Here is a 26,478-nt window from a genome sequence, read left to right on the forward strand (position 1 = left end):
GGGGTGGCAGCATCATGTTGTGGGGGTGCTCTGCTGCAGGAGGGGCTGGTGCACGTTACAAAATAGATGGCGTCATGAGGGAGGAAAATTATGTGCATATATTGAAGCAACATCTCAAGACATCAGTCAGAAAGTTAAAGCTTGGTCTCAAATGGGTCTTCCAAATGGACAATGACCCCAAGCATACTTCCAAAGTTGTGGCAAAATGGCTTAAGGACAACAAAGTTGAGGTATTGGAGTGGACATCACAAAGACCTCATCCTATAGAAAATGTGTGGGCAGAACTGAAAAAGCGTGTGTGAGCAAGGAGACCTACAAACCTGACTCAGTAACACCAGCTCTGTCAGGATGAATGGGCCAAAATTCACCCAACTTATTGTGGGAAGCTTGTGGAAGGCTTCTCAAAACGTTTGACCCAAGTTAAACATTTTAAAGGCAATGCTACCAAATACTAATTGAGTGTATGTTAACTTCGGAGCCACTGGGAATGTGATGAAAGCATTAAAAGCTGAAATAAATCATTCTCTCTTCTATTATTCTGACATTTCACATTCTTAAAATTTACTAGGATTAAATGTCAGGATTTGTGAAAAACTGAGTTTAAATGTATTTGGCTATGGTGAATGTAAACTTCAGACTTCAACTGTAGAGCCATTGACTACATGGAACTCTATTCCACATCAGGTAACTAATGCAAGAGTATAATTATATTTTTAAAACAGGTAAAAATACACCTTATGAGACACAGACAGGCACCGACACGTGCATGCAAAGACACGCTAACATGGATTTTGGGTTGTAGATATGTAGTGGCAGACTAAGGGCCTGAAGAAACACACTTAATATGTTGTGAAATCTAATGTGAATATATTGTAATGTTTAAATAAATATTTGATATCTTCCTTAATTTTGATGGACCCCAGGACTAGTAACTGCTGGCCTGGCAGCAGCTAATGGGGATCCATATTAAATACAAATACACTTTGTATTGTAGATATGTAGTGGTGTAATAATTTTATGGGGAACTCAAAGTATTCAGGCCTCCTCACATTTCCCACATTTTGTTACGTTACAGCCTTATTCTAAAATGTATTAAATATATTTTTCCCCTCATTAATCTACACACAATTCCCCATAATGACAAAAGAAAAACAGGTTTTTGGAATTTGGGGAAATGTATTTATATATATATATATATATAAAAGTTTTCGGACCCTTTGCTATGAGACTCGAAATTGAGATCAGGTGCATCCTGTTTCCATTGATCATCCTTGAGATGTTTCTACAACTTGACTGGGGTCCACCTGTGGTAAATTCAATTGATTTGACATGACTTGAAAAAGCACACACCTGTCTATATAAGGTCTCACAGTTGACAGAGCACGTCAGAGCAAAAACCAAGCCATGAGGTCGAAGGAATTGTCCGTAGAGCTCCGAGACAGGATTGTGTCGCGGCACAGATCTGGGAAAAGGTAACAATAATGTTCTGTAGTCCCCGAGAAACATAGTGGCCTCCATGAATCTTAAATGGAAGAAGTTTGGAACCACCAAGACTCTCCCTAGAGCTGGCTGCCCAGCCACACTGAGCAATCGAGGGGAGTTAGGCCTTGGTCAGGGAGGTGACCAAGAACCCCATGGTCACTCTGACAGAGCTCCAGAGTTTTTCTGTTTAGATGGGAGAACTTTCCAGAGGGTCTCTAACCATCTCTGCAGCACTCCACCAATCAGGCCTTCATGGTAGAGTGACCAGATGGAAGTCACTTCTCAGTAAAAGTCACATGACAGCCCGCTTGGAGTTTGCCAAAAGGCACCTAAAGACTCTCAGACATTGAGAAGCAAGATTCTCTGGTCTGACGAAACCAAGATTGAACTCTTTGGCCTGAATGTCAAGCGTCATGTCTGGAGGAAACCTGGCACCATCCCTGCGGTGAAGCATGTTGGTGGCAGCAATATGCTGTGGGGATGTTTTTCCGTGGCAGGGTCTGGGAGACTAGGCTGGATCGAGGAAAAGATGAACGGAGCAAAGTACAGAGAGATCTTTGATGAAAGCCTGCTCCAGAGCACTCAGGACCTCAGACTGGGGCGAAGGTTGACCTTTCAACAGGACAATGACCCTAAACACATAGCCAAGACAACGCAGGAGTGGCTTCGGGACAAGTCTCTGAATTTCCTTGAGCGGCCCAGCCAGAGCCCGGACTTGAACCCAATCAAACATCTCTGTAGAGACCTGGAAATAGCTGTGCAGCAACGCTCCTCATCCAACCTGACAGAGCTTGAGAGGGCCTGCAGAGAAGAATGGGAGAATCTCCCCAAATACAGGTCTGCCAAGCTTGTAGCATCATACATGATATGATGTACTATTTTACATTCTGTTTTATATGAAATGTAAGTGCCTTAATGTGTTTGGACCCCAGGAATAGTAGCTGCTGCCTTGGCAATAGCTAATGGGGATCCCTAATAAAAACACATACACTCCCACCAGCTCAGAGCGGCATCCAGATACTGGAGTAGAAGAGACAGAGAAAGTAGGTGGGCAGTTGCATGTGTTAGTTCGCTACTTGTTTGCTAAGAGTAGCCACTTCGCCCCTGTAGTCCTCTGCAGGCAAACATTTGCTACATTGAATGTCAAGACGGTCCACATTGTCCCAGAATAGAGCAAAATAAACACAGCTCCTGCAGCGTTGAAAACATGAGTTAGTGACCTGCAGTTTAAACTACAGGCTAGCTAGGCTAGCTTGCCTAGCTGGGCTTACATGTCTCTCTTCTTGACAGGAATTTTCTTAAAGTTTGCTTTTAGCTACAGTGAGTTCACAAATACATCACACAAATCACCTCCCGAAACAAGCATAGCCAGTGAAATGGCAAATACACAAGCAACACACAGCCGAGTCACACACCAGTGCATCAAACAGAGAGAAAGCGGAGGACAACATTTTCTCTGTGCCTTGCGGGTTAATCTGTAGAATTGCAGGAATTTACCAAGAAAATCTCGCTTTGGGCCCCCAAAAGGCTAGGAATGGCTCTGAATGCAAGTACAGGTAATTGGACATGGCCAATGAGTGTTCTAGTGAGAGTTTGAAGTATGAAATGATAACAGATAAGCGACTATTAAAACAACTTAAGTATCAGGCTCTGGTCAGTTCTGAAGTCAGTCCATTCACAAAGTAAACTGAAATTCCAATTCTAATTAAAAATTATCTTCATATTTACAATAGGAATTTCATTTCTTGAATTGACTTAATTAAGATAAAATTGACACCAGACACTGGTACGTATGTACAACTATTCTGAAGTTCACAACAGGAGCACAAATGCATTGTCTTGGCATTATCATGGTTCTGGTGTTATTACACATAGTAATCAGAAGGGGGCAGGATAAACCAAACAGGCCGATGATGGAACCACCTCCATGTAAGTCCCAGGAGACACCACCCCTGTGTTATCCAATAGCTTAAGATATCAGTGATACAGGATAGGTGAGACACAGACAGACAGTAGGCATGTGTATATGGAACTAAGTCACCCATAGGGAACTAGGGGAGAACGGGGATTATTTGTACATACCCTGTTACAGAGGTCCCTTGTTTCTTGTGTCCCCACTCTCCCCTATAGTCCTAACAAGATGATCTTCTTTCCACAGTAGAGTCAGCTGAGGGACTAGCCCGGTCACTGATCCAGGCTAGGGTTAGGGGCGACTGGGGTTGGCTGTTACATCCTGTGGTCATGTGTTTGTGTAAAGGGAAGGGATGAGGTGTGTCCGGGTCCACATCCACCCCATTCTCACATTCAGGGCGGCGAGCCATGCCGAGCTCCCAGTATTTTCACAGATGGAGGCTGTGTAAAGGTAAATACCAAGCTCTATATCGCAGTAACCCAAAACGGCCAGTGTTTCTGCATCTGACATCTTGGAGAGGGGTACACACAGACAGTACACACACGCACGTATGTACACACACACACACACACATACACAAACACACACACACACACACACAAACACACACACACAAACACTACTGACTTCGTAATTGGTGTGTGAATGTGTTAGTATTTTTTATCGCTTTGGTACTATTTTCACAAGTATGTGGGACATTTTTTAAACTTAGTACAAAACTCCAAACTGGTAACACCTGTAATGTAGTCAGTCTTACATTCAAAACCTTTCATTGTGCATTCATTTTGTTTGCTGACATATTTCACCACACAACAATTGATCCAAAATATAAGTTAACAATGAAATGTAATAACTACATTGGTTTAATCACCAAAATACAATTGTTATTTAACAAGCATTTAATCCAATAGCAAAACATGTAAGATACATGTTTCAAAATTGCCCTTTGAATGTGATATGATACGGTACTATAAATTACAGTGCACTACTCTGTTTTCACATTGGCAATACAAATTGCACTACCCATAAAAATTTACTGAACATTAAATGTCCATAATTTATATCCCTTGATCAAACGTGGGATCATTGAAAACATCTTTCCAATGTAATCAAATTAAAGAAATGAACTAAACTATTTTTAGCAGGCACTAGTTGGCATCAAGTCTGTCTTGAGCATTTGGTCATAGGTTCTCATCGAAATCGCAGTAAATGTCCTCATTGTTTATGCACCTGGATTGAAATCATTGCATGCCTCATCCATGGCCTGAAGGAGGGTGGTAAAGCTAATTTTCCACCTATATTGTAATCGTGTATTGCAGGGATCATCAACTATGGATGGTTGGGGGGGCCGGGACATAATTGCAAATCATTTGTGGACTTCAAATTGATCGCAAGAAGCACAAACAGAAATAACATTTGACGAAAACATAATGATTTCAAACTGTGCTTACATTTATATATAATCACGTCACTCTATGTGTGAGAACAGATTTCCAAAATTAAAATCACTTGGAGCTGATTCCAAATCAAAGCAAATGAAATGTATTTATAAAGCCGTTCTTACATCAGCTGATATCTCAAAGTGCTGTACAGAAACCCAGCCTAAAACCCCAAACAGCAAGCAATGCAGGTGTGAAAGCACAGGGGCTAGGAAAAACTCCCTAGAAAGGCCAGAACCTAGGAAGAAACCTAGAGAGGAACCCGCCCATCACAAAATGTCCTGGTGTTTTTTACAGTGCTGAATATCCAACAAAAAAACATGTACTTTTTTTGTACTTGGGAGGCCAAATAAAACCCCATTTGGCCTGCAGGCCGCCACTTCGGGAACCCTGGTGTATATTACAGTATTGTATTGTACTTATGTATTGTAGTGGTCCTGTATGTGATTCAGTTCATAAGATTTTGGATACATGTTTACTGTACAGGGTATGCATTACTTGCTTGTTTTGGGCTTTCTGAATTATTTGCGTATTGGTATTGCATTGTACTGATATTGTATTACTGCGCTGTAGGAGCTGGAAACACAAGCATTTCGCTGCACCTGCTGTAACATCTGCTAATCCGTTTCATGTGATCAATAAACATTGATTTTATTTGTTAGAGTACATTTGATCTTGTCAATATCAGATAAAAAAAAATCTAAATAGTCATCATCATTGTAGTACTGTACATTTGCGTATACAGTACCAGTCAAAAGTTTGGACACAACTACTCATTCAAGGGTTTTTCTTTATTTTACTAGTTTCATCAAAACTATGAAATAAAACACGTGGAATCATGTAGTGACCAGAAAAGTGTTAAACAAATCAAAATATATGTTATATTTGAGTTTCTTCAAAGTAGCCATCCTTTGCCTTGATGACGGATTTGCACACTCTTGGCAAGAAACACGAGCAAAAGACATTACACCGGTAGAAATCTGTCCTTTGGTCTGATTCACGCGGTCTCCTCTGAACAGTTGATGTTGAGATGTGTCTGTTATTTTAACTGTGAAGCTTTTATTTGGGCTGCAATTTCTGAGTCCTTATTTGAGATTTTTGGTTCGATTTGCTGTGCTTTGTGAGACGCAGAGTAGGTGAACGGATGATCTCTCCATGTGTGATTGTGGCAGAGTTTTCACGTATACTCCCTCGCCGGCGCTCTAGGTCTCCAGGCTGCTCGTTTATGGCGCACCACCGTGTCAGACTCACCTGGACTCCATCACCTCCCTGATTATCTTCCCTATGTATGTCACTCCCTTTGGTTCCTTCCCCAGGTGTTATTGTTTCTGTTTCAATTCCATGCCTGTACGTTGTTCTTGGTTCTTGTTTTGTATCATGTTTAGTTCATTTACTGAATTCTTCACTCCCTAAACTTGCTTCCTGACTCCCAGCGTACACGTCACAGGGGTCTATGATTTATTTAGGATTCAAGGCACACTTAACCAGCATGGCCACCACAGCATTCTGCAGCGATACGCCATCTCATCTGGTTTGCACTTAGTGGGACTATCATTTATTTTTCAACAGGACAATGACCTAACACACCTCCAGGCTGTGTAAGGGCTATTTGACCGAGAAGGAGAGTGATGGAGTGCTGCATAAGATGACTTGGCCTCCACAATCACATGACCTCAACCCATTTCAGATGGTTTGGGATGAGCTGGACTGCAGAGTGAAGGAAAAGCAACCAACAAATGCTCAGCATACTGTATGTGGGAACTCATTCAAGACTGTTAGAAAAGCATTCCAGGTGAAGCTGGTTGAGAGAATGCCAAGAGTGTGCAAAGCTGTCATCAAGGCTATTTGAGGAATCTCAAATCTCAAATATATTTTCATTGATGATAGATGATCCCATGTGTTATTTTATTGTTTTGATGTCTTCACTTTTATTCTAAAATGTATAAAATAGTAAAAATAAAGAAAAACCCTTGAATGAGTAGGTGTGTCCAAGCTCTTGATTGGTACTGTATATCGTACTTTTCAGGTTTCTACTTTACAGACTTACATTTTCAATATGTAGTTCTCAAAATCTGTAGTAGACAAATTAGTTTACATGTCAAATCTATAGGTTTACCAAATGATTCAGTGATCATCAATTAAGAGCAGTCGGATTAATAAGTAATACTACAATGTGTTTTACTAACAAACAAAAAAAGAATCATATCAAATGTAACGTGATCATTGCCTTGTGAAAGGCAATTACTTTATATGAAGATGTATTGCAATGTGAAACATGTATTTCTAAATGGAACACTGATTAAGTTTGGTGAAAAAGTGACTGACTTTTTGTTTGTTTTGAAATTAGTTTTGAAGCAACTTCGTTTTTGATGATCGGTTTTGAGATTTGTACTAAGATTTGTAAAAATGTACCACATACCTTTGAAAATGGCACCAAAGCGATAAAAAAAAACAAAGTGAGAACTATGTATGGGTTATACTGCTTAAATTTGTATAAAGTGTGTATTGTATGTGACAACTATTATTGTTACTCGTGAATATGTTACAACGTTATAGCTTTGATTTCATGTTCTGTACACTGTACAGTACAGATGTGTATGTCTGATCCTGATCTGTGTGTGTGTGTGTTTCAGATGCTGGGGTGCGGTTGTGTGCTTCTCTCGTGTCTCCTGACGGTGACTCTGTTCCACTGCAGCGTAGACAGCCTTCGCCTCACCCAGGAGAGCCCAGAGGTGAGATCAGGATAGTTTGTGTGTGTGTGTGTGTGTGTGTGTGGGGGTTCACCTGGTCACATATGAGTTCCATGTATCAGTAACTACTGTATAACTGGTGCCAAGTGACCTGACCAGGAAGAACCCCTGAACATAATAATATAATAGTATTATAGAAATCTCCTAACACCTGTGTGGTCCAGACTTGTGTTCAAATAGTATCAAGCTGTGCTTCATTGAGCTTGCTTGGGGCAATGAAACGTATGGAATAGTCCCAAAAGTGCTAACTAAGTTAATCTGTTATGCAAGCTTAAGCTAACACTCAAGGTATTTGAAAGAAGGCAAATCCTATTGGAACCCAATTGTGGTGTACTCCTCGTTCCCACCCCAGGATAGTAAACTGGCTGAGGGGAGGAGCGTCCCCCTTCCCCTTAGTCCTTGATCTTCGTTGTTTGCAGATCTGTAAGGTGGAAGTAATATGGTGGAAGCTCCATCATTACACTGCTTATAACTATCTAGACCCTTCCGATCTACAAACACTGAAGGGTGAAGGGTTAGGGCCAAGGGGAAGGTGCAAAGAGCAACCTGGATCCAGCTGAGTAAGTGCTGTTAGTAAGTGAGTGAGTCAGTGATTGAGGACACGCATGCACGCAGAGTGAGGGAGGTCCAGGCAGAAGAGTTGGCGAAGGTACTGTATCTGCACGGCCACGGACGGTGGTGGCTGTGTTATTCTGTCGGGATGGTCAGAACATTTTCTCTCCCCGATCTGATTATGTGGAACGAAATGGCGAGATGACGGTCTGTCATCGCTTCTGTGGCACTGCCTGGGCTGAGCTATAAATACCACACAGCGCTGTTCCCAGGAGAGGCAGAAACAACAGCCACGTCAGAGGGACAAGGGAGAGGGGACACAGGGGACGGTCTGTCTGTCTGTCTGTCTGTCTGTCTGTCACAAAAATGGTATCCATAAGTTCATCTGACTCTGGGGAAGTAAATAAAGGGCCTCATTGCCAAAATCTTTTGTATACCACAAAGCAAAAACATTTTGTGTGACAGCTAACGCTAATGAGCGCATTATCTTGATTAACCATCCACTTTGACCTTGTGGTACCACACATATACTTCCGGCGCCGACAGAGATGGCCGCCTTGCTTCGCGTTCCTAGGAAACTATGCAGTTTTTTGTTTTTTTACGTGTTATTTCTTACATTAGTACCCCAGGTCATCTTAGGTTTCATTACATACAGTCGAGAAGAACTACTGAATATAAGATCAGCGTCAACTCACCATCAGTACGACCAAGAATATGTTTTCCGCGACGCGGATCCTGTGTTCTGCCTTACAAACAGGACAACGGAATGGATCGCATGCAGCGACCCAAGAAAACGACTCCGAAAAAGAGGGAAACGTAGCGGTCTTCTGGTCAGACTCCGGACAAGGGCACATCGCGCACCACTCCCCAGCATTCTTCTTGCCAATGTCCAGTCTCTTGACAACAAGGTTGATGAAATCCGAGCAAGGGTAGCATTCCAGAGGGACATCAGAGACTGCAATGTTCTCTGCTTCACGGAAACATGGCTTACTGGGAAGACGCTATCCGATGCGGTGCAGCCAACGGGTTTCTCCACGCATCGCGCCGACAGAAACAAACATCTTTCTGGTAAGAAGAGCGGCGGGGCGTATGCCTCATGACTAACGAGACATGGTGTGATGAAGGAAACATACAGGAACTCAAATCCTTCTGTTCACCTGATTTAGAATTCCTCACAATCAAATGTAGACCGCATTATCTTCCAAGAGAATTCTCTTCGATTATAATCACAGCCGTATATATCCCCCAAGCAGACACATCGATGGCTCTGAACAAACTTTATTTAACTCTTTGCAAACTGGAAACCATTTATCCGGAGGCTGCATTCATTGTAGCTGGGGATTTTAACAAAGCTAATCTGAAAACAAGACTCCCTAAATTTTATCAGCATATCGATTGCGCAACCAGGGGTGGTAAAACCTTGGATCATTGTTACTCTAACTTCCGCAACGCATATAAGGCCCTGCCCCGCCCCCCTTTCGGAAAAGCTGACCACGACTCCATTTTGTTGATCCCTGCCTACAGGCAGAAACTTAAACAAGAGGCTCCCACGCTGAGGTCTGTCCAACGCTGGTCAGACCAAGCTGACTCCACACTCCAAGACTGCTTCCATCACGTGGACTGGGACATGTTTCGTATTGCGTCAGATGAAAATATTGACGAATACGCTGATTCGGTGTGCGAGTTCATTAGAACGTGCGTCGAAGATGTCGTTCCCATAGCAACGATAAAAACATTCCCAAACCAGAAACCGTGGATTGATGGCAGCATTCGCGTGAAACTGAAAGCGCGAACCACTGCTTTTAATCAGGGCAAGGTGTCTGGTAACATGTCCGAATATAAACAATGCAGCTATTCCCTCCGCAAGGCTATTAAACAAGCTAAGCGTCAGTACAGAGACAAAGTGGAATCTCAATTCAATGGCTCAGACACAAGAGGCATGTGGCAGGGTCTACAGTCAATCACGGACTACAAGAAGAAACCCAGCCCAGTCACGGACCAGGATGTCTTGCTCCCAGGCAGACTAAATAACTTTTTTGCCCGCTTTGAGGACAATACAGTGCCACTGACACGGCCTGCAACGAAAACATGCGGTCTCTCCTTCACTGCAGCCGAGGTGAGTAAGACATTTAAACGTGTTAACCCTCGCAAGGCTGCAGGCCCAGACGGCATCCCCAGCCGCGCCCTCAGAGCATGCGCAGACCAGCTGGCCGGTGTGTTTACGGACATATTCAATCAATCCCTATACCAGTCTGCTGTTCCCACATGCTTCAAGAGGGCCACCATTGTTCCTGTTCCCAAGAAAGCTAAGGTAACTGAGCTAAACGACTACCGCCCCGTAGCACTCACTTCCGTCATCATGAAGTGCTTTGAGAGACTAGTCAAGGACCATATCACCTCCACCCTACCTGACACCCTAGACCCACTCCAATTTGCTTACCGCCCAAATAGGTCCACAGACGATGCAATCTCAACCACACTGCACACTGCCCTAACCCACCTGGACAAGAGGAATACCTATGTGAGAATGCTGTTCATCGACTACAGCTCGGCATTCAACACCATAGTACCCTCCAAGCTCGTCATCAAGCTCGAGACCCTGGGTCTCGACCCCGCCCTGTGCAACTGGGTACTGGACTTCCTGACGGGCCGCCCCCAGGTGGTGAGGGTAGGCAACAACATCTCCTCCCCCGCTGATCCTCAACACGGGGGCCCCACAAGGGTGCGTTCTGAGCCCTCTCCTGTACTCCCTGTTCACCCACGACTGCGTGGCCACGCACGCCTCCAACTCAATCATCAAGTTTGCGGACGACACAACAGTGGTAGGCTTGATTACCAACAACGACGAGACGGCCTACAGGGAGGAGGTGAGGGCCCTCGGAGTGTGGTGTCAGGAAAATAACCTCACACTCAACGTCAACAAAACTAAGGAGATGATTGTGGACTTCAGGAAACAGCAGAGGGAACACCCCCTATCCACATCGATGGAACAGTAGTGGAGAGGGTAGCAAGTTTTAAGTTCCTCGGCATACACATCACAGACAAACTGAATTGGTCCACTCACACTGACAGCGTCGTGAAGAAGCGCAGCAGCGCCTCTTCAACCTCAGGAGGCTGAAGAAATTCGGCTTGTCACCAAAAGCACTCACAAACTTCTACAGATGCACAATCGAGAGCATCCTGGCGGGCTGTATCACCGCCTGGTACGGCAACTGCTCCGCCCTCAACCGTAAGGCTCTCCAGAGGGTAGTGAGGTCTGCACAACGCATCACCGGGGGCAAACTACCTGCCCTCCAGGACACCTACACCACCCGATGTTACAGGAAGGCCATAAAGATCATCAAGGACATCAACCACCCGAACCACTGCCTGTTCACCCCGCTATCATCCAGAAGGCGAGGTCAGTACAGGTGCATCAAAGCTGGGACTGAGAGACTGAAAAACAGCTTCTATCTCAAGGCTATCAGACTGTTAAACAGCCACCATTGAGTGGCTGCTGCCTACACACTGTCATTGACACTGACCCAACTCCAGCCACTTTAATAATGGGAATTGATGAGAAATGATGTAAATATATCACTAGCCACTTTAAACAATGCTACCTTATATAATGTTACTTACCCTACATTATTCATCTCATATGCATACGTATATACTGTACTCTACATCATCGACTGCATCCTTATGTAATACATGTATCACTAGCCACTTTAACTATGCCACTTTGTTTACTTTGTCTACATACTCATCTCATATGTATATACTGTACTCGATACCATCTACTGTTTGCTGCTCTGTACCATCACTCATTCATATATTCTTATGTACATATTCTTTATCCCCTTACACTGTGTATAAGACAGTAGTTTTAGAATTGTTAGTTAGATTACTTGTTGGTTATCACTGCATTGTCGGAACTAGAAGCACAAGCATTTCGCTACACTCGCATTAACATCTGCTAACCATGTGTATGTGACAAATACAATTTGATTTGATTTGATTTGAACCATCCACTTTGACCTTGTGGTAAAGGTTATTTTAGACCTCAATATGTTAACCCATTCTTTACTTCCTACCTAGTGTTAGAAGTTCTTATTGACTTTCTGTGTTTTCCTATTGCTGTTGTTGTAGTACCTGGACCCGGTGGTTCTGGAGGAGTCAGGCCTGCAGGCCCGGTCCGGTGAGCAAAAGGCAGCAGGGGCTTTGACGGCCAAGTTACTACTACTTGACCACCTGGACCGCCTGGAGAACGATGTCATCGAGACCAAGATGAAGAGGAGCTTCCCAGGGTCCAACACTCCACTGGACCGCCTCTCCATCAGCACCATGGATCCTAAGGGCTCCAAGCAGAGGTAGGTACTAACCACTTAGAGAGAGAGACTACTTTTGATGCTATTTATTAAGACATCAGTAAAGCACTTCCGTACTCCACCCTGACGCACATACATGAATAGACCTACACACGTATAGTTAAAGGGGCAGTTTCCCGGGACACAGAATATGACTTTATTTGTAACAAGTGTGGACCTTAACGTGAAATGCTTACAAGCCCTTAACCAACAGTGCAGTTCAAGAAGAGTTAAGAAAATATTTACCAAATAAACTACAGTAAAAAATAATAAAAGTAACACAATAACGAGGCTATATACAGGGGGTACCGATACCAAGTCAGTGTGCGGGGGTACAGGTTAGTTGTGGTAATTTGTACATGTAGGTAGGGGTGAAGTTATGCACAGATGATAAACAGCGAGTAGCAGCAGTGTACAAAACAAATGGAGACGGGGGGTGTCAATGTAAATAGTCCAACTCTTCTCTCTCTTACTTATTACTTAACAATATTATATATTTCATATCTTATCTTTCTATCATAGCCCAAACACTGGCCATTTCGATTGGACGAGGGTCAAAACAGTGGCCGCTTTAATTGGTTGTAGCTTACACACAGGCAGATTTGATTGGTTCAAGATCAAAACAGGCTTTTGATTGGCAAGTGCATCGTGGAATAAAGGCTTTGCTGTTTCTTCCAAGCGAATGAATTATCAGAGCTTCACCGTCAAATCAGTCATGCATTTAAAATGATTTGATTTGTATGGACTTGGAGCCTTAGTCATAGTTGTACCGATGAGAAATGTTGAGACCTGTGAAAGGTTTACCTCCTGGACATTTACAAATAAAACATTTGTTGAAAATGCATATATTATATTAGTGAGTTCCACTTTATTTGACATTTCACTGTGACATGAACATGACGGCGTTATAAGACCACCATGTCAGATGACGGCCGTTGTCGTAACAGAGGAAACAGGTTGCATTATGACTACTGATGTAACACCCCTGGACAGAATGGACAGCAACCTTCCTATTTCAGTGCATGGCAGTCTAAATGTCAAAGGGAAACAACACTTTCATATGCATTAAATTATTCAATTAGAATTAGAAAGAACGTCATTGTCCACGCTTGGCTTCAGTTTCACCATAAATGAGTTTTTCCTTTTTTATTTTTTATTTACCAGGTCATGCAATGCAATGTATTCAATGTTTTTGATTCAGTAAATACAAACTAAACTTATTTGAAATCCATTTTCAATTGCAAGTATATTCAAATTCGATTGACGATACATTTAAATCATGTTCTAAACGGAATATTCATGTTTGAAATAATAACCACCAGGATTAGGCTGTTACACATACAGCCAGTTTTCCAGACACAGATTATGTTTATTCCAGGACTGAAAAGCATTGTCAATGGAGATTCTCCATTCAAAGAGCTTTTTAGTCCAGGACTATGTTAAGTTCACCTGTATCTGGGAAACACCAGGCCCATAGGATAAGTGAAAGGTAAATGGTGACGGTTTATATCCCCCAACAGGAAAGTTGTTGAACTGCCACGGAGGCGAGTGAGTGTTCCTATCGACCGGATCGGAGTGGGCCGTCTACCTAGCAGCCGAGGGTAGACCCCCCCCATCCACCCATCCCCTTACTTGGACAGGTAAAGGACAAGCCCACAGAGGTGTACACAGGGTCATGTTCATTAGGGAATGCAACCGTTTTAAAACGTATTGCAACAGAAAAAAATAGGGTTTCTTAATGGACAAGTCTTGTTAGTCCCTCTTTGTTTCAATCTATTTCCTTCTGTTTAGTGCCTAATAAACAAGACCCAGTTTTACCGCACACCATTATATACTGTACACAACAGTGTAATATGAATTACTTATAACATAGGGCCCTGTGACCTGACCAGGAACAAATTTGGGCCCTAATAATGGGCAATAAGGAAAAGCAGGTCACAAGATCAGGAAAAACATGTCCATTCTTATACATAGCGTAGCTACAAATACAGTAACTCTACAGTGGATCAGACCAGATATAACTTATTCTTACAACAATTTTTTTGAAGCCATGACATTGAAGACCACTCAATGTAATCTGTTACTATTTTCTCAATTTTCCACAGGGGATTCTACCACAGGTAGAAGATGCATGGAAAGCACATCAACACCCCACGACAACTCCTCTTGCCCTACCAACCCCCATCTCACCCCATCACCCTACATACGTACACCATGGCACAAATCACTTCCTCGTTAAAGTTCTGATGTGAAGTTAAATCCCCCCCCCTTCCTCCCCACTTCCTTTCCCCATCCTCAGTGGTGATACTGTGGGGGGATACAGTGTGGCAACGTCCTAAAAAACACATCACTAACATAGCAACACACCTATTTACCCATAATGCCTGTGGGCACTCTTGCCTTTTTTGCTCGTTTGTAGTACATGCACACATGGTCTGTCTGTTCACTTTGACTGAAGGCTGACTGGGTGGCAATGGCCTTGACATTAAAAACTGATTATAAGACAACAACTGACTCAAGTGTTTTACTTTCATGTATTGGTACAACTTTGCATTGGTACTGTGATTGCTCATTTCTGACAGAGAAGTTTACACACATACTTAAGAAGACAGAGTAAAGTTAAATTGATTATATTTGAATTCACAATGTTGAAAGCACATTGACTGTCACACCCTGATCAGTTTCACCTGTCCTCATTATTGTCTCCACTCCCTCCAGGTGTCACTTGTTTTCCCCTGTGTATTTATCCCTGTGTTCAAATCAAAAAAATCAAATTAAATCAAATGAATTTGTCACATACACATGGTTAGCAGATGTTAATGCAAGTGTAGCGAAATGCTTGTGCTTCTAGTTCCGACAATGCAGTAGTAACCAACGAGTAATCTAACCTCACAATTCCACAACAGTATTTCCATATGAGATGAGTAATGTAGGGTATGTGAACATTATATTAAGTGGCATTGTTTAAAGTGACTGGTGATACATTTTTTAAAATTAATTTCCATTATTAAAGTGGCTGAAGTTGAGTCAGTATGTTGGCAGCAGCCACTCAATGTTAGTGGTGGCTGTTTAACAGTCTGATGGCCTTGAGATAGAAGCTGTTTTTCAGTCTCTCGGTCCCAGCTTTGATGCACCTGTACTGACCTCGCCTTCTGGACGATAGCGGGGTGAACAGGCAGTGGCTCAGGTGGTTGTTGTCCTTGATGATCTTTATGGCCTTCCTGTGACATCGGGTGGTGTAGGTGTCCTGGAGGGCAGGTAGTTTGCCCCCGGTGATGCGTTGTGCAGACCTCACTACCCTCTGGAGAGCCTTACGGTTGTGGGCAGAGCAGTTGCCGTACCAGGCGGTGATATAGCCCGACAGGATGCTCTCGATTGTGCATCTGTAGAAGTTTGTGAGTGCTTTTGGTGAAAAGCCGAATTTCTTCAGCCTCCTGAGGTTGAAGAGGCGCTGCTGCGCCTTCTTCAAGATGCTGTCTGTGTGGGTGGACCAATTCAGTTTGTCTGTGATGTGTACGCCGAGGAACTTAAAACTTACTACCCTCTCCACTACTGTTCCATCAATGTGGATAGGGGGGTGTTCCCTCTGCTGTTTCCTGAAGTCCACAATCATCTCCTTAGTTTTGTTGACTTTGAGTGTGAGGTTATTTTCCTGACACCACACACTCCGAGGGCCCTCACCTCCTCCCTGTAAGCCGTCTTGTCGTTGTTGGTAATCAAGCCTACCACTGTTGTGTCGTCCGCAAACTTGATGATTGAGTTGGAGGCGTGCGTGGCCACGCAGTCGTGGGTGAACAGGGAGTACAGGAGAGGGCTCAGAACGCACCCTTGTGGGGCCCCAGTGTTGAGGATCAGCGGGGTGGAAATGTTGTTGCCTACCCTCACCACCTGGGGGCGGCCCGTCAGGACGTCCAGTACCCAGTTGCACAGGGCAGGGTCGATTCCCACGGTCTCGAGGTTGATGACGAGCTTGGAGGGCACTATGGTGTTAAATGCCGAGCTGTAGTCGATGAACAGCATTCTCACATAGGTATTCCTCTTGTCCAGATGGGTTATGGCAGTGTGCAGTGTGGTTGAGATTGCATCGTCTGTGGACCTATTTGGGCGGTAAGCAAATTGGAGTGGGTCTAGGGTGTCAGGTAGGGTGGAGGTGATATGGTCCTTGACTAGTCTCTCAAAGCACTTCATGATGACGGAAGTGAGTGCTACGGGCGGTAGTCGTTTAGCTCAGTTACCTTAGCTTTCTTGGGAACAGGAACAATGGTGGCCCTCTTGAAGCATGTGGGAACAACAGACTGGGATAGGGATTGATTGAATATGTCCGTAAACACACCAGCCAGCTGGTCTGCACATGCTCTGAGGGCGCGGCTGGGGATGCCATCTGGGCCTGCAGCCTTGCGAGGATTTACACGTTTAAATGTTTTCCTCACCTCGGCTGCAGTGAAGGAGAGTCCGCATGTTCTCGTTGCAGGCCGTGTCAGTGGCACTGTATTGTCCTCAAAGCGGGCAAAAAAGTTATTTAGTCTGCCTGGGAGCAAGACATCCTGGTCCGTTACGGGGCTGGTTTTCTTTTTGTAATCCGTGATTGACTGTAGACCCTGCCACATACCTCTTGTGTCTGAGCCATTGAATTGAGATTCTACTTTGTCTCTATACTGACACTTAGCTTGTTTGATTGCCTTGCGGAGGGAATAGTTACACTGTTTGTATTCGGTCATGTTTCCGGTCACCTTGCCCTGATTAAAAGCAGTGGTTCGGGCTTTCAGTTTCACGCGAATGCTGCCATCAATCCACGGTTTCTGGTTTGGGAATGTTTTAATCGTTGCTATGGGAACGACATCTTCAACGCACGTTCTAATGAACTCGCACACCGAATCAGCGTATTCGTCAATGTTGTTGTCTGACGCAATACGAAACATATCCCAGTCCACGTGGGCAGTCTTGGAGTGTGGAATCAGATTGGTCGGACCAGCGTTGAACAGACCTCAGCGCGGGAGCTTCTTGTTTTAATTTCTGTCTGTAGGCAGGGATCAACAAAATGGAGTCGTGGTCAGCTTTTCCGAAAGGAGGGCGGGGCAGGGCCTTATATGCATCGCGGAAGTTAGAATAGCAGTGATCCAAGGTTTTTCCAGCCCTGGTTGCGCAATCGATATGCTGATAAAATTTAGGGAGTCTTGTTTTCAGATTAGCCTTGTTAAAATCCCCAGCTACAATGAATGCAGCCTCCGGATAAATTCCAGTTTGCAAAGAATCAAATAAAGTTCGTTCAGAGCCATCGATGTGTCTGCTTGGGGGGGAATATATACGGCTGTGATTATAATCGAAGAGAATTCCCTTGGTAGATAATGCGGTCGACATTTGATTGTGAGGAATTCTAAATCAGGTGAACAGAAGGACTTGAGTACCTGTATGTTGTTATGATCACACCACGTCACGTTAACCATGAAGCATACGCCCCCGCCCCTCTTCTTACCAGAAAGATGTTTGTTTCTGTCTGGCGATGCGTGGAGAAATCAGTTGGCTGCACCGACTCCGATAGCGTCTCTCCAGTGAGCCATGTTTCCGTGAAGCAAAGAACGTTACAGTCTCTGATGTCCCTCTGGAATGCTACCCTTGCTCGGATTTCGTCAAGAGACTGGACATTGGCGAGAACAATGCTAGGGAGTGGTGCGCGATGTGCCCAAACTCCGGAGTTTCCTTCTTTTTCGACGTCTTTGTTTTGGGACGCAGGCTGGGATCCATTCCGTTGTCCTGGGTGAAAGGCAGAACACAGGATCCGCTTCGCGAAAGTCATATTCTTGTTCGTACTGATGGTGAGTTGACGCTGCGCTTATATTCATGAGTTCTTCTCGAATGTATGTAATGAAACCTAAGATGACCTGGGGTACCAATGTAAGAAATCACACGTAAAAAAACAAAAAACTGCATAGTTTCCTAGGAACGCGAAGCGAGACTTTTATAGTTCCGTTGTCATATAGTGACACTGCTTTGTCACCGACAGGTTTATGAATGTTTGTAATCAGCATCTTGATATTGAAGGTGAAAGTCTTGTTGCAATTCAAAACTCGTCTTTATTGTCTGGCACAATTCCTCTAATTAGCTTCCTGGCATCATCTTCACCAACCGGCCCTTCTCTGTCGGGCCGGAAGTACTGAGGATCATCCTTGGTGAAGATGATGCCAGGAAGCTAATTAGAGGAATTGTGCCAGACAATAAAGACGAGTTTTGAATTGCAACAAGACTTTCACCTTCAATATCAAGATGCTGATTACAAACATTCATAAACCTGTCGGTGACAAAGCAGTGTCACTATATGACAACGGAACTATAAAAGTGGTCTACTTGTAAAGTTATACAGAAGATGATGCAATGACACGTCAACCTCTAGCAGTCCAAGACCCAACAGATTCCATATCAATCTTCTCGGTTGACACGGATAATACAGAGCCAGCTTCATCTTCAGGTTCATCGCCATCTACAAGGCACTGGGTTTGGCCAAGTGTCTTCACAGTCACTCGTTTCAGCTATGAGGCTTAACTGCAACTTGAAAAGGCCAGTGCTAGTGGAACTCGTTTGAGCCCCTAACCGAAACTGAAATCTGACATTTTGGAAAACCTTGTGAAAAATCATTATTTTCTGAGGGAGCAGGGATCCTTCAATGGCTGTTACGGGTGGAAGATTAGCCTTAAGTATAAAATGGCCAATTTCCGGACCAAAATAAGAGGCCTGGGATGTGCTGAGGTGACGATAAATTCACTAAAGAACAAGGCCCAAGACAAATGTCTGCCAGCGTTGAATGTTAAAAAGACAAAGGATTAAAGTCAATTACTGTCCGCAGCATCCAAAAGGAGAAACCACTGAGGGTCTGGAAAAGGAGAGAATTGCACTGCTTTCAGAGATGAAGAAGAGAAACAATGACCATATAGTGACAGTGAAAATGGAGAATACTTTCTCATAAGGCAAAAAGTTCAAGGACAGAACCATGGTTGCAGACATCAAAACCAGATGGCCAGCTCTGTTCCCTGAGAAAGAGGTGCATGTCCTATATGTGCTCAGGTTTTATGTATGCCCCCAGAGTGCGCACACAAAAACAGGAAGATAATGACAAATCAAATAGTGTTAACCATTTGTTTTCTCTCCTCACTGATATTGATATAATATAGTGATCAAACAGTTAGCAATCCATTGTTCATCTCTCTTGTGTTGTATATTGTTGTGATGTTCTGATAGGGTGAGTGACCTTTGACCTTTGTGCTGTTGACTGTGCCCAATAATGTTTGTACCATGTGTTGCTACCATGCTGTGTTGCTGCCTTGCTATGTTGTTGTCTTAGGTCTCTCTGTATGTAGGGTTGTGTTGTCTCTCTTGTTGTGATGTGTTTTGTCCTATATTTATATTGTATTTATTAATTTATTGTAATCGCAGGTCCCCGTCCCCGCAGGGGGCCTTTTGGCAGGCCGCCATTGTAAGTATGAATTTGTTCTTAACTGACTTGCCTGGTAAAATAAAAAAGTAATTGGTAAAATCACATGGTGAACTTTTGGGTCAGAATGAAAAGCCACCGTGTATGTGTGTGTGTGTGTGTGTGTGGTTGCCTCATTTCATGTCTGATTTGGTTGAGATCTTGTATAGATGTTGAGTACTTGCCTTTTGGGCTCCTGAGACCTAAGTATTGTCTAAGACACAATAACCATGGTAAAAACTTTTGCAAAAAGTGCAGTTTGCTATCAAGACTGCAAAGTTATTTTTTCAAACTGCTGCCTAAAATGCTGAATATTGTCAGAATGGGTTCCCTTTTGTCCTCAGGATGACACCATACATACAAGACGAGCATGCGCCCTCAAGTCCTTGTGCACCTGCCTGAACGAAGACCATGAGAAATTTGTGAAGGAATATATGGTGAGTTACATACACTAGGTGTTACTTCCTTCCATAGTTCCCCAATGAATGCTTTCAGTGCTCTCTAGGATGTCCAACCTTAGATTTCACTTTGTACTATTTTTGTCATGTATGCATTCGTATTACTTCTGTACATCTCCAACTGTATGACTTAATTTGTACTTCTCTTCCTAAAATTTCAAATGTTTGTTTTACAATGAACAATTTTATGATCAGCAATCCACATATTTAACTTTGTCTTGCCTCCAGGCTCTTGCCACACTTTGTCTAGACTCAGAAAATGTGTCATATTTCACTCCACAGAACACAGACCTCGAGTCCAACATGGAGCAAACTGTGACGCGAGTGTATGTCACACAGAAGGAGGGTGCGGAGCCTGGAGATGACCAGAAGACATCGGTGTCCTGATTGGAGGTCCTCAGTGGTTTGGGGAACATTGCGATGGCTTGTGCTCTGTTATTTGGACTGATATACTGTTTGAATCTAAGCTACCCACAAGAGCTCAAATGCACTTTTGAAGTCCTACAGAATATTCTTCTGAATCTGGATGGGCAGAGGGTGTTGTCCAAGGCACAATTCCTAAAAAAAATAAGCTTCTGGAGTGACTAAGCTTGAAGACTGATAGAAGCCTGGTATTTGTCCATATCTCTCATAAAGATTTTCAAAATGAGTATTTAATTTATTTTGCTCAATGGACTGAGACTACGATTGTTGTCTCATAGGTTGAAACGTCTCCTATGTTTGTGTGTGGGTGGAGCAGACACAGAGCAGTGTTTTTAAACACATGTTAAATAGAATAAATACACCATAAAGGGTTATCACCACCTTAAAATGTAGTATTTGTATTTACAAATGTTTTTGACATTTTATCAACATGGCAAAAAAGATTGTGTAAGCAACATCACAGTAATTTTTCACTATTTACGGTTTATTTTGTCCGTGCACATGTGTAGATTGTAATAATTCAGTGTTTAGAAAATGCATATTGTTGCAGTCATACACACATCTTGCTGGATTATTTGTAAACTTTGTTTTTATTATGGGCCAAGAATCTTTTTGTAGGTTCCAATGTATATTTTATACATGTGTTAAGCAGTTTAATTGTTGCACTTAGAATTTTAAAACTTGAAATGACAGAAGTCAGCCACAAATCCTGAAAGATTGTTTTGAAGGCTGTTTTCTTAATTAATGAACCTCAATTATTTTGTTGGCAAAATATTCTACATGCATTTGTTTCAAAAGTTGAAAAAAATTGTTGAATGTTAACCTTAAATCACAGAAGTGCACACATTTTGCAAGATTATTTGTACTCTGTTTTCTTGAAGCCACTACGTTTAGGATTTGGAAGTGAATACAGCATTCCCAAATGCATAATGACATGGTTAATTTTCGACACAAACAAAATGAGTCTTGGTGGAAAATGGTTTCATTGAGTGCTGGAAGGAATTAAGTCGCTTAAAGTTTTTTGTCAGTAATTAAGTTAAATGACAATATAGTAGTAACTGGCATATTGTGGAGATGTGTGGAAAAACACAATATAGAGATAATGATGGTAAAGATCTGGTGTAATGTTAGGTCCAGAGGAGGTTAGAGCGTCTCCATTTGCGTAATCCTTCTCGACTGAGTGAACATTGTTTAGAAAGTTCTATCGTCTCCTACATGCATTGCTGTGGGTGGAACGGTTCTAAAATGTACCTGTTATTTACTCAACTCATTTAATCCTCTTGGTCTTAACTTTGACGTTTGCGTCAATCGTCCTTCAGAACAGTGTGGTTGCATTTTGGCCTGTTGGTTTGTATTCTCAGGTGGCATGAAAGTAAATTGAGGCCTGTGGGTCGGTGCTAATATAATAACTAAAGGGAAGTTCAGCATGAGATGGCTAAAGGGGAGAAAGATGAGAAGAACAGGTATCTTGGTAGCTGTATGTTAAAGCCAAATATTAAATAAAATGGTTTTGCATGTTGTCCTTTTTTATATGTATGTTAGTGGACCTTTGGTAATTTAATTAAAATGAATGCTTACTAGCAATGGAAACCACACTAATTGAAACAAGATTGACATTAGTATAACAAACAAAACCTATATTAGTTGTCACGCCCTGACCATAGAAAGCTGTTTATTCTCTATGTTGGTTGAGGAGTGATAGTGACTAGGGTGGGTCATCTAGGTGATTTGTTTGTCTATGTTGGCCTGGTATGGTTCCCAATCAGAGACAGCTGTTTATCGTTGTCTGATTGGGCATCATATTTAGGCAGCCATTTCCTCATTTGTGATTTGTGGGATCTTGTCTATGTATAGTTGCCTAGTAGCGGCATGTTTTGTTTGGTGAGTTTCGATTGATTAAAATATGTGGAACTCTATGCACGATGCGCCTTGGTCCAATCATTATGACGGACGTGACATTAGTTCATACAACAAGGCTGAATTTAGTTGTACTAGAGTGTTTGACCAACAAACTAAACTTAAATTTGACTTTCATTTGACTAGACTAACTAAGAAAACATTTTAATTCAATATAGGGCAAATTAATTTAATGTAAATATTAACAAGACATTTCAACCATAAATCTATGTGGTGTTCAAATAACACAATCAAAATAGACTGATTTATCTTGATTTGTTTAGATGGAATATAGGTAGCATGATTAAAATTACATTCATCCAATGATACATTTTGAATAACTGTCAATTATTATGCATTATACACTGCTAAAAAAATAAAGGGAACACTTAAACAACACAACTCCAAGTCAATCACACTTCTGTGAAATCAAACTGTCCACTTAGGAAGTAACACTGATTGACAATACATTTCACATGCTGTTGTGCAAATGGAATAGACAACAGGTGGAAATTAGGCAATTAGCAAGACACCCCCAATAAAGGAGTGGTTCTGCAGGTGGCAACAACAGACCACTTCTCAGTTCCTATGCTTCCTGGCTGATGTTTTGGTCACTTTTGAATGCTGGCGGTGCTTTCACTCTAGTGGTAGCATGAGACGGAGTCTACAACCCATACAAGTGGCTCAGGTAGTGCAGCTCATCCAGGATGGCACATCAATGCGAGCTGTGGCAAGAAGGTTTGCTGTGTCTGTCAGCGTAGTGTCCAGGGAATGGAGGCGCTACCAGGAGACAGGCCAGTACATCAGGAGACGTGGAGGAGGCCGTAGGAGGGCAACAACCCAGCAGCAGGACCGCTACCTCCGCCTTTGTGCACGGAGGGGCAGGAAGAGCACTGCCAGAGCCCTGCAAAATGACATCCAGCAGGCCACAAATGTGCATATGTCTGCTCAAAATGGTCAGAAACAGACTCCATGAGGGTGGTAATGAGGGCCCAACGTCCACAGGTGGGGGTTGTGCTTACAGCCCAACACCGTGCAGGACGTTTGGCATTTGCCAGAGAACACCAAGATTGGCAAATTTGCCACTGGCACCCTGTGCTCTTCACAGATGAAAGCAGGTTCACACTGAGTACGTGACAGACGTGACAGAGTCTGGAGACACCGTGGAGAACGTTCTGCTGCCTGCAACATCCTCCAGCATGACCGGTTTAGCGGGGGGTCAGTCATGGTGTGGGGTGGCATTTCTTTGGGGGGCCGCACACTTCCATGTGCTCACCAGAGGTAGCCTGACTGCCATTAGGTACCAATATGAGATCCTCAGACCCCTTGTGAGACCATATGCTGGTGCGGTTGGCCCTGGGTTTCTCCTAATGCAAGACAATGCTAGACCTCATGTGACTGGAGTGTGTCAGCAGTTCCTGCAAGAGGAAGGCATTGATGCTATAGACTGGCCCGCCCGTTCCCCAGACCTGAATCCAATTGAGAACATCTGGGACATCATGTCTTGCTCCATCCACCAACGCCACGTTGCACCACAGACTGTCCAGGAGTTGGCGGATGCTTTAGTCCAGGTCTGGGAGGAGATCCCTCAGGAGACCATCCGCCACCTCATCAGGACCATGTCCAGGCATTGTAGGGAGGTCATACAGGTACGTGGAAGCCACACACACTACTGAGCCTCATTTTGACTTCTTTTAAGGACATTACATCAAAGTTGGATCAGCCTGTAGTGTGGTTTTCCACTTTATTTTTGAGTGTGACTCCAAATCCAGACCTCCAAGGGTTGATAAATTTGATTTCCATTGATAATTTTTGTGTGATTTTGTTGTCAACACATTCAAATATGTAAAGAAGAAAGTATTTAATAAGAATATTTCATTCATTCATATCTAGGATGTGTTATTTTAGTGTTCCCTTTATTTTTTTGAGCAGTGTATATTTGTTTCGGGGTATCTTTTTCTTAAGGTTATTTCTGAGCATTTACAAAAACATATTTTTATCCTGTATTTTATTTTTTAAGATCAAAGAGTGGTTTAAAAGTCAAAGAGCGTTCGAAACAGCAATATTCAATTCACATTCCATGCATTGACAGAATAAACCGTCAATCATTTAAAACATATATATATATATATATATATGAAATATCCCATAAAAACATTTTATTTATATCTACTGTGAGATACTTTAGAGGCCAATTTAAAACCATAAACTAGCCTACACCTACCCCATCATTGCTGAAGTTGCAGCCATGTCCCGCTTACTGTGCGAAACAGCTGAGCTTCTTTCAACATGACATCCCTGCACAAACATGAACGCACTTTCCCAACCAGTGTTCACATCACTTCTACCAACGGCATGGAAACAGCTGGAGATGGGGACAACACAGCATGGTAGGTGTAATCAATATTCCACTTCTAGCAGAGGCAGTAGTCTATTGCTTTAGATAATCCAAGAAATCTTGCTTCCAATACGATTGCATTTAGTGAACTTCTCAGGGAACCCATTCTGAGCCATACAATATACCAGTGAGGATCCAGGGAGGAAGGACCTAAATTATTTTTGTTTTGCTTTATCTTCGAAGTCTAGTATTTGCATTGGTTTTGTTTGGATAGTATGTTGGTCGCTTTTACACAGTGTTTGTAAGATATTGTAAGTGTGATCGACTGGATTAATCCAGGGTCTTAAGCGCCATTGTTTTAGCCTGCTGAGCAAATGCCTAGATATTGCCTTGGGTAGCGAACACAAGTCTTCAGGTCTCAGGGTCAACCGTATTGCAAAACTTGTCAAGGACTCACAGTTGACTAGACATTGTATCCCTTGAGAGCTTTTGATGACACCTCCCTCCCCTTTACCCTCTATCTCACACAAACATGCACATCCATGTGAGGCAAAAATCTGAATCGTATTCATATTCAATAGGTGTCAAACAGAGGAAAACGGACTGAAATAGGAAGGGATTTCCTGAACGGGGGATTGTTAAAAAAAATGTGTGCTACATCGGTCTGCAAATAAAGGACCAGTGCAATGCTTTAGTGAGAAAAAGTTGTTTATAAATGGAATAAAGCCATTAATTCTATCAAGACAGCTGAGACATTTTTTTGTAGAGGGGGATGCAGAAAAAGTATGTGCTACAGCTACATCGGTCTGCTAATACATCACTAGTAAAGGCCCAGTATAATACTTTTGTAAATAATGATTTTATTATTCAGATTTTCAAGGGGTTCTGCAGCACCCTCAGCTCCTTTCCTGTTGCTAGGCAGGCTACGTCCCAATGATCAGTCCTTCTTCCTGAAGTGTGCACCTGTTTAATAGTAATAGGGGAAAGCCAGGACGAAAGTAAAACAGGGCGAAAGTAACATGTCTATTTTCTCAGATTACAGAAGCTAGAATGATGTAGTGAGGTCAACATGTTCCCAATGCGGAGGATGAGCACACTGCAAATAAAGAAAAGAGAAGAAAAAGAATCCCAGTCCGACCATGTTTCGCCAAGTTATCAACAAAAAGTGGTTTGGAGCAATGTAAGTAAGAAAAAAGAGACCCTGAGGGTTTTTTTTGTTTGTAGAGTTGTCTTTAGTTGTTTAAGGTTCCAAAAATATGTAATTTTCTTAACCCATCTAATGACTAAATTACAGAATAGGGTTCAAGTATCATGCTAGCTGGTCTTGGGTGTTAGCCTGCGAGACATTACAGGATAGACGGGTGGGACGAAAAGCAACACAATGTTAACTGATGGAATAGAAAATCAATACATTTTT

At 42.8% G+C, this 26,478-nt stretch overlaps 1 protein-coding gene across 2 annotated transcripts in view; it reads left to right on the plus strand.

Moving 5' to 3' along the window:
• The window catches only part of ostn (osteocrin), a 33,623-nt gene extending 18,444 nt beyond the window's left edge, over positions 1-15,179 (plus strand). The window contains exons 2-5 of one of the 2 annotated variants that reach the window (XM_029673998.2): positions 7,467-7,565; positions 12,267-12,487; positions 14,005-14,124; positions 14,590-15,176. In XM_029673998.2, coding sequence (XP_029529858.1) covers positions 7,467-7,565; positions 12,267-12,487; positions 14,005-14,089 — 405 coding nt within the window. In that variant the 3' untranslated portion in view covers positions 14,090-14,124; positions 14,590-15,176. Of the gene's footprint in view, positions 1-7,466; positions 7,566-12,266; positions 12,488-14,004; positions 14,125-14,589 lie in introns of both variants that reach the window. The other variant, XM_029673999.2, reaches the window with a different exon arrangement.
• Positions 15,180-26,478: the final 11,299 nt, after the last annotated feature.

Source organism: Oncorhynchus nerka, linkage group LG11, assembly GCF_034236695.1.
Source record: "Oncorhynchus nerka isolate Pitt River linkage group LG11, Oner_Uvic_2.0, whole genome shotgun sequence".
NCBI lineage: Eukaryota > Metazoa > Chordata > Actinopteri > Salmoniformes > Salmonidae > Oncorhynchus > Oncorhynchus nerka.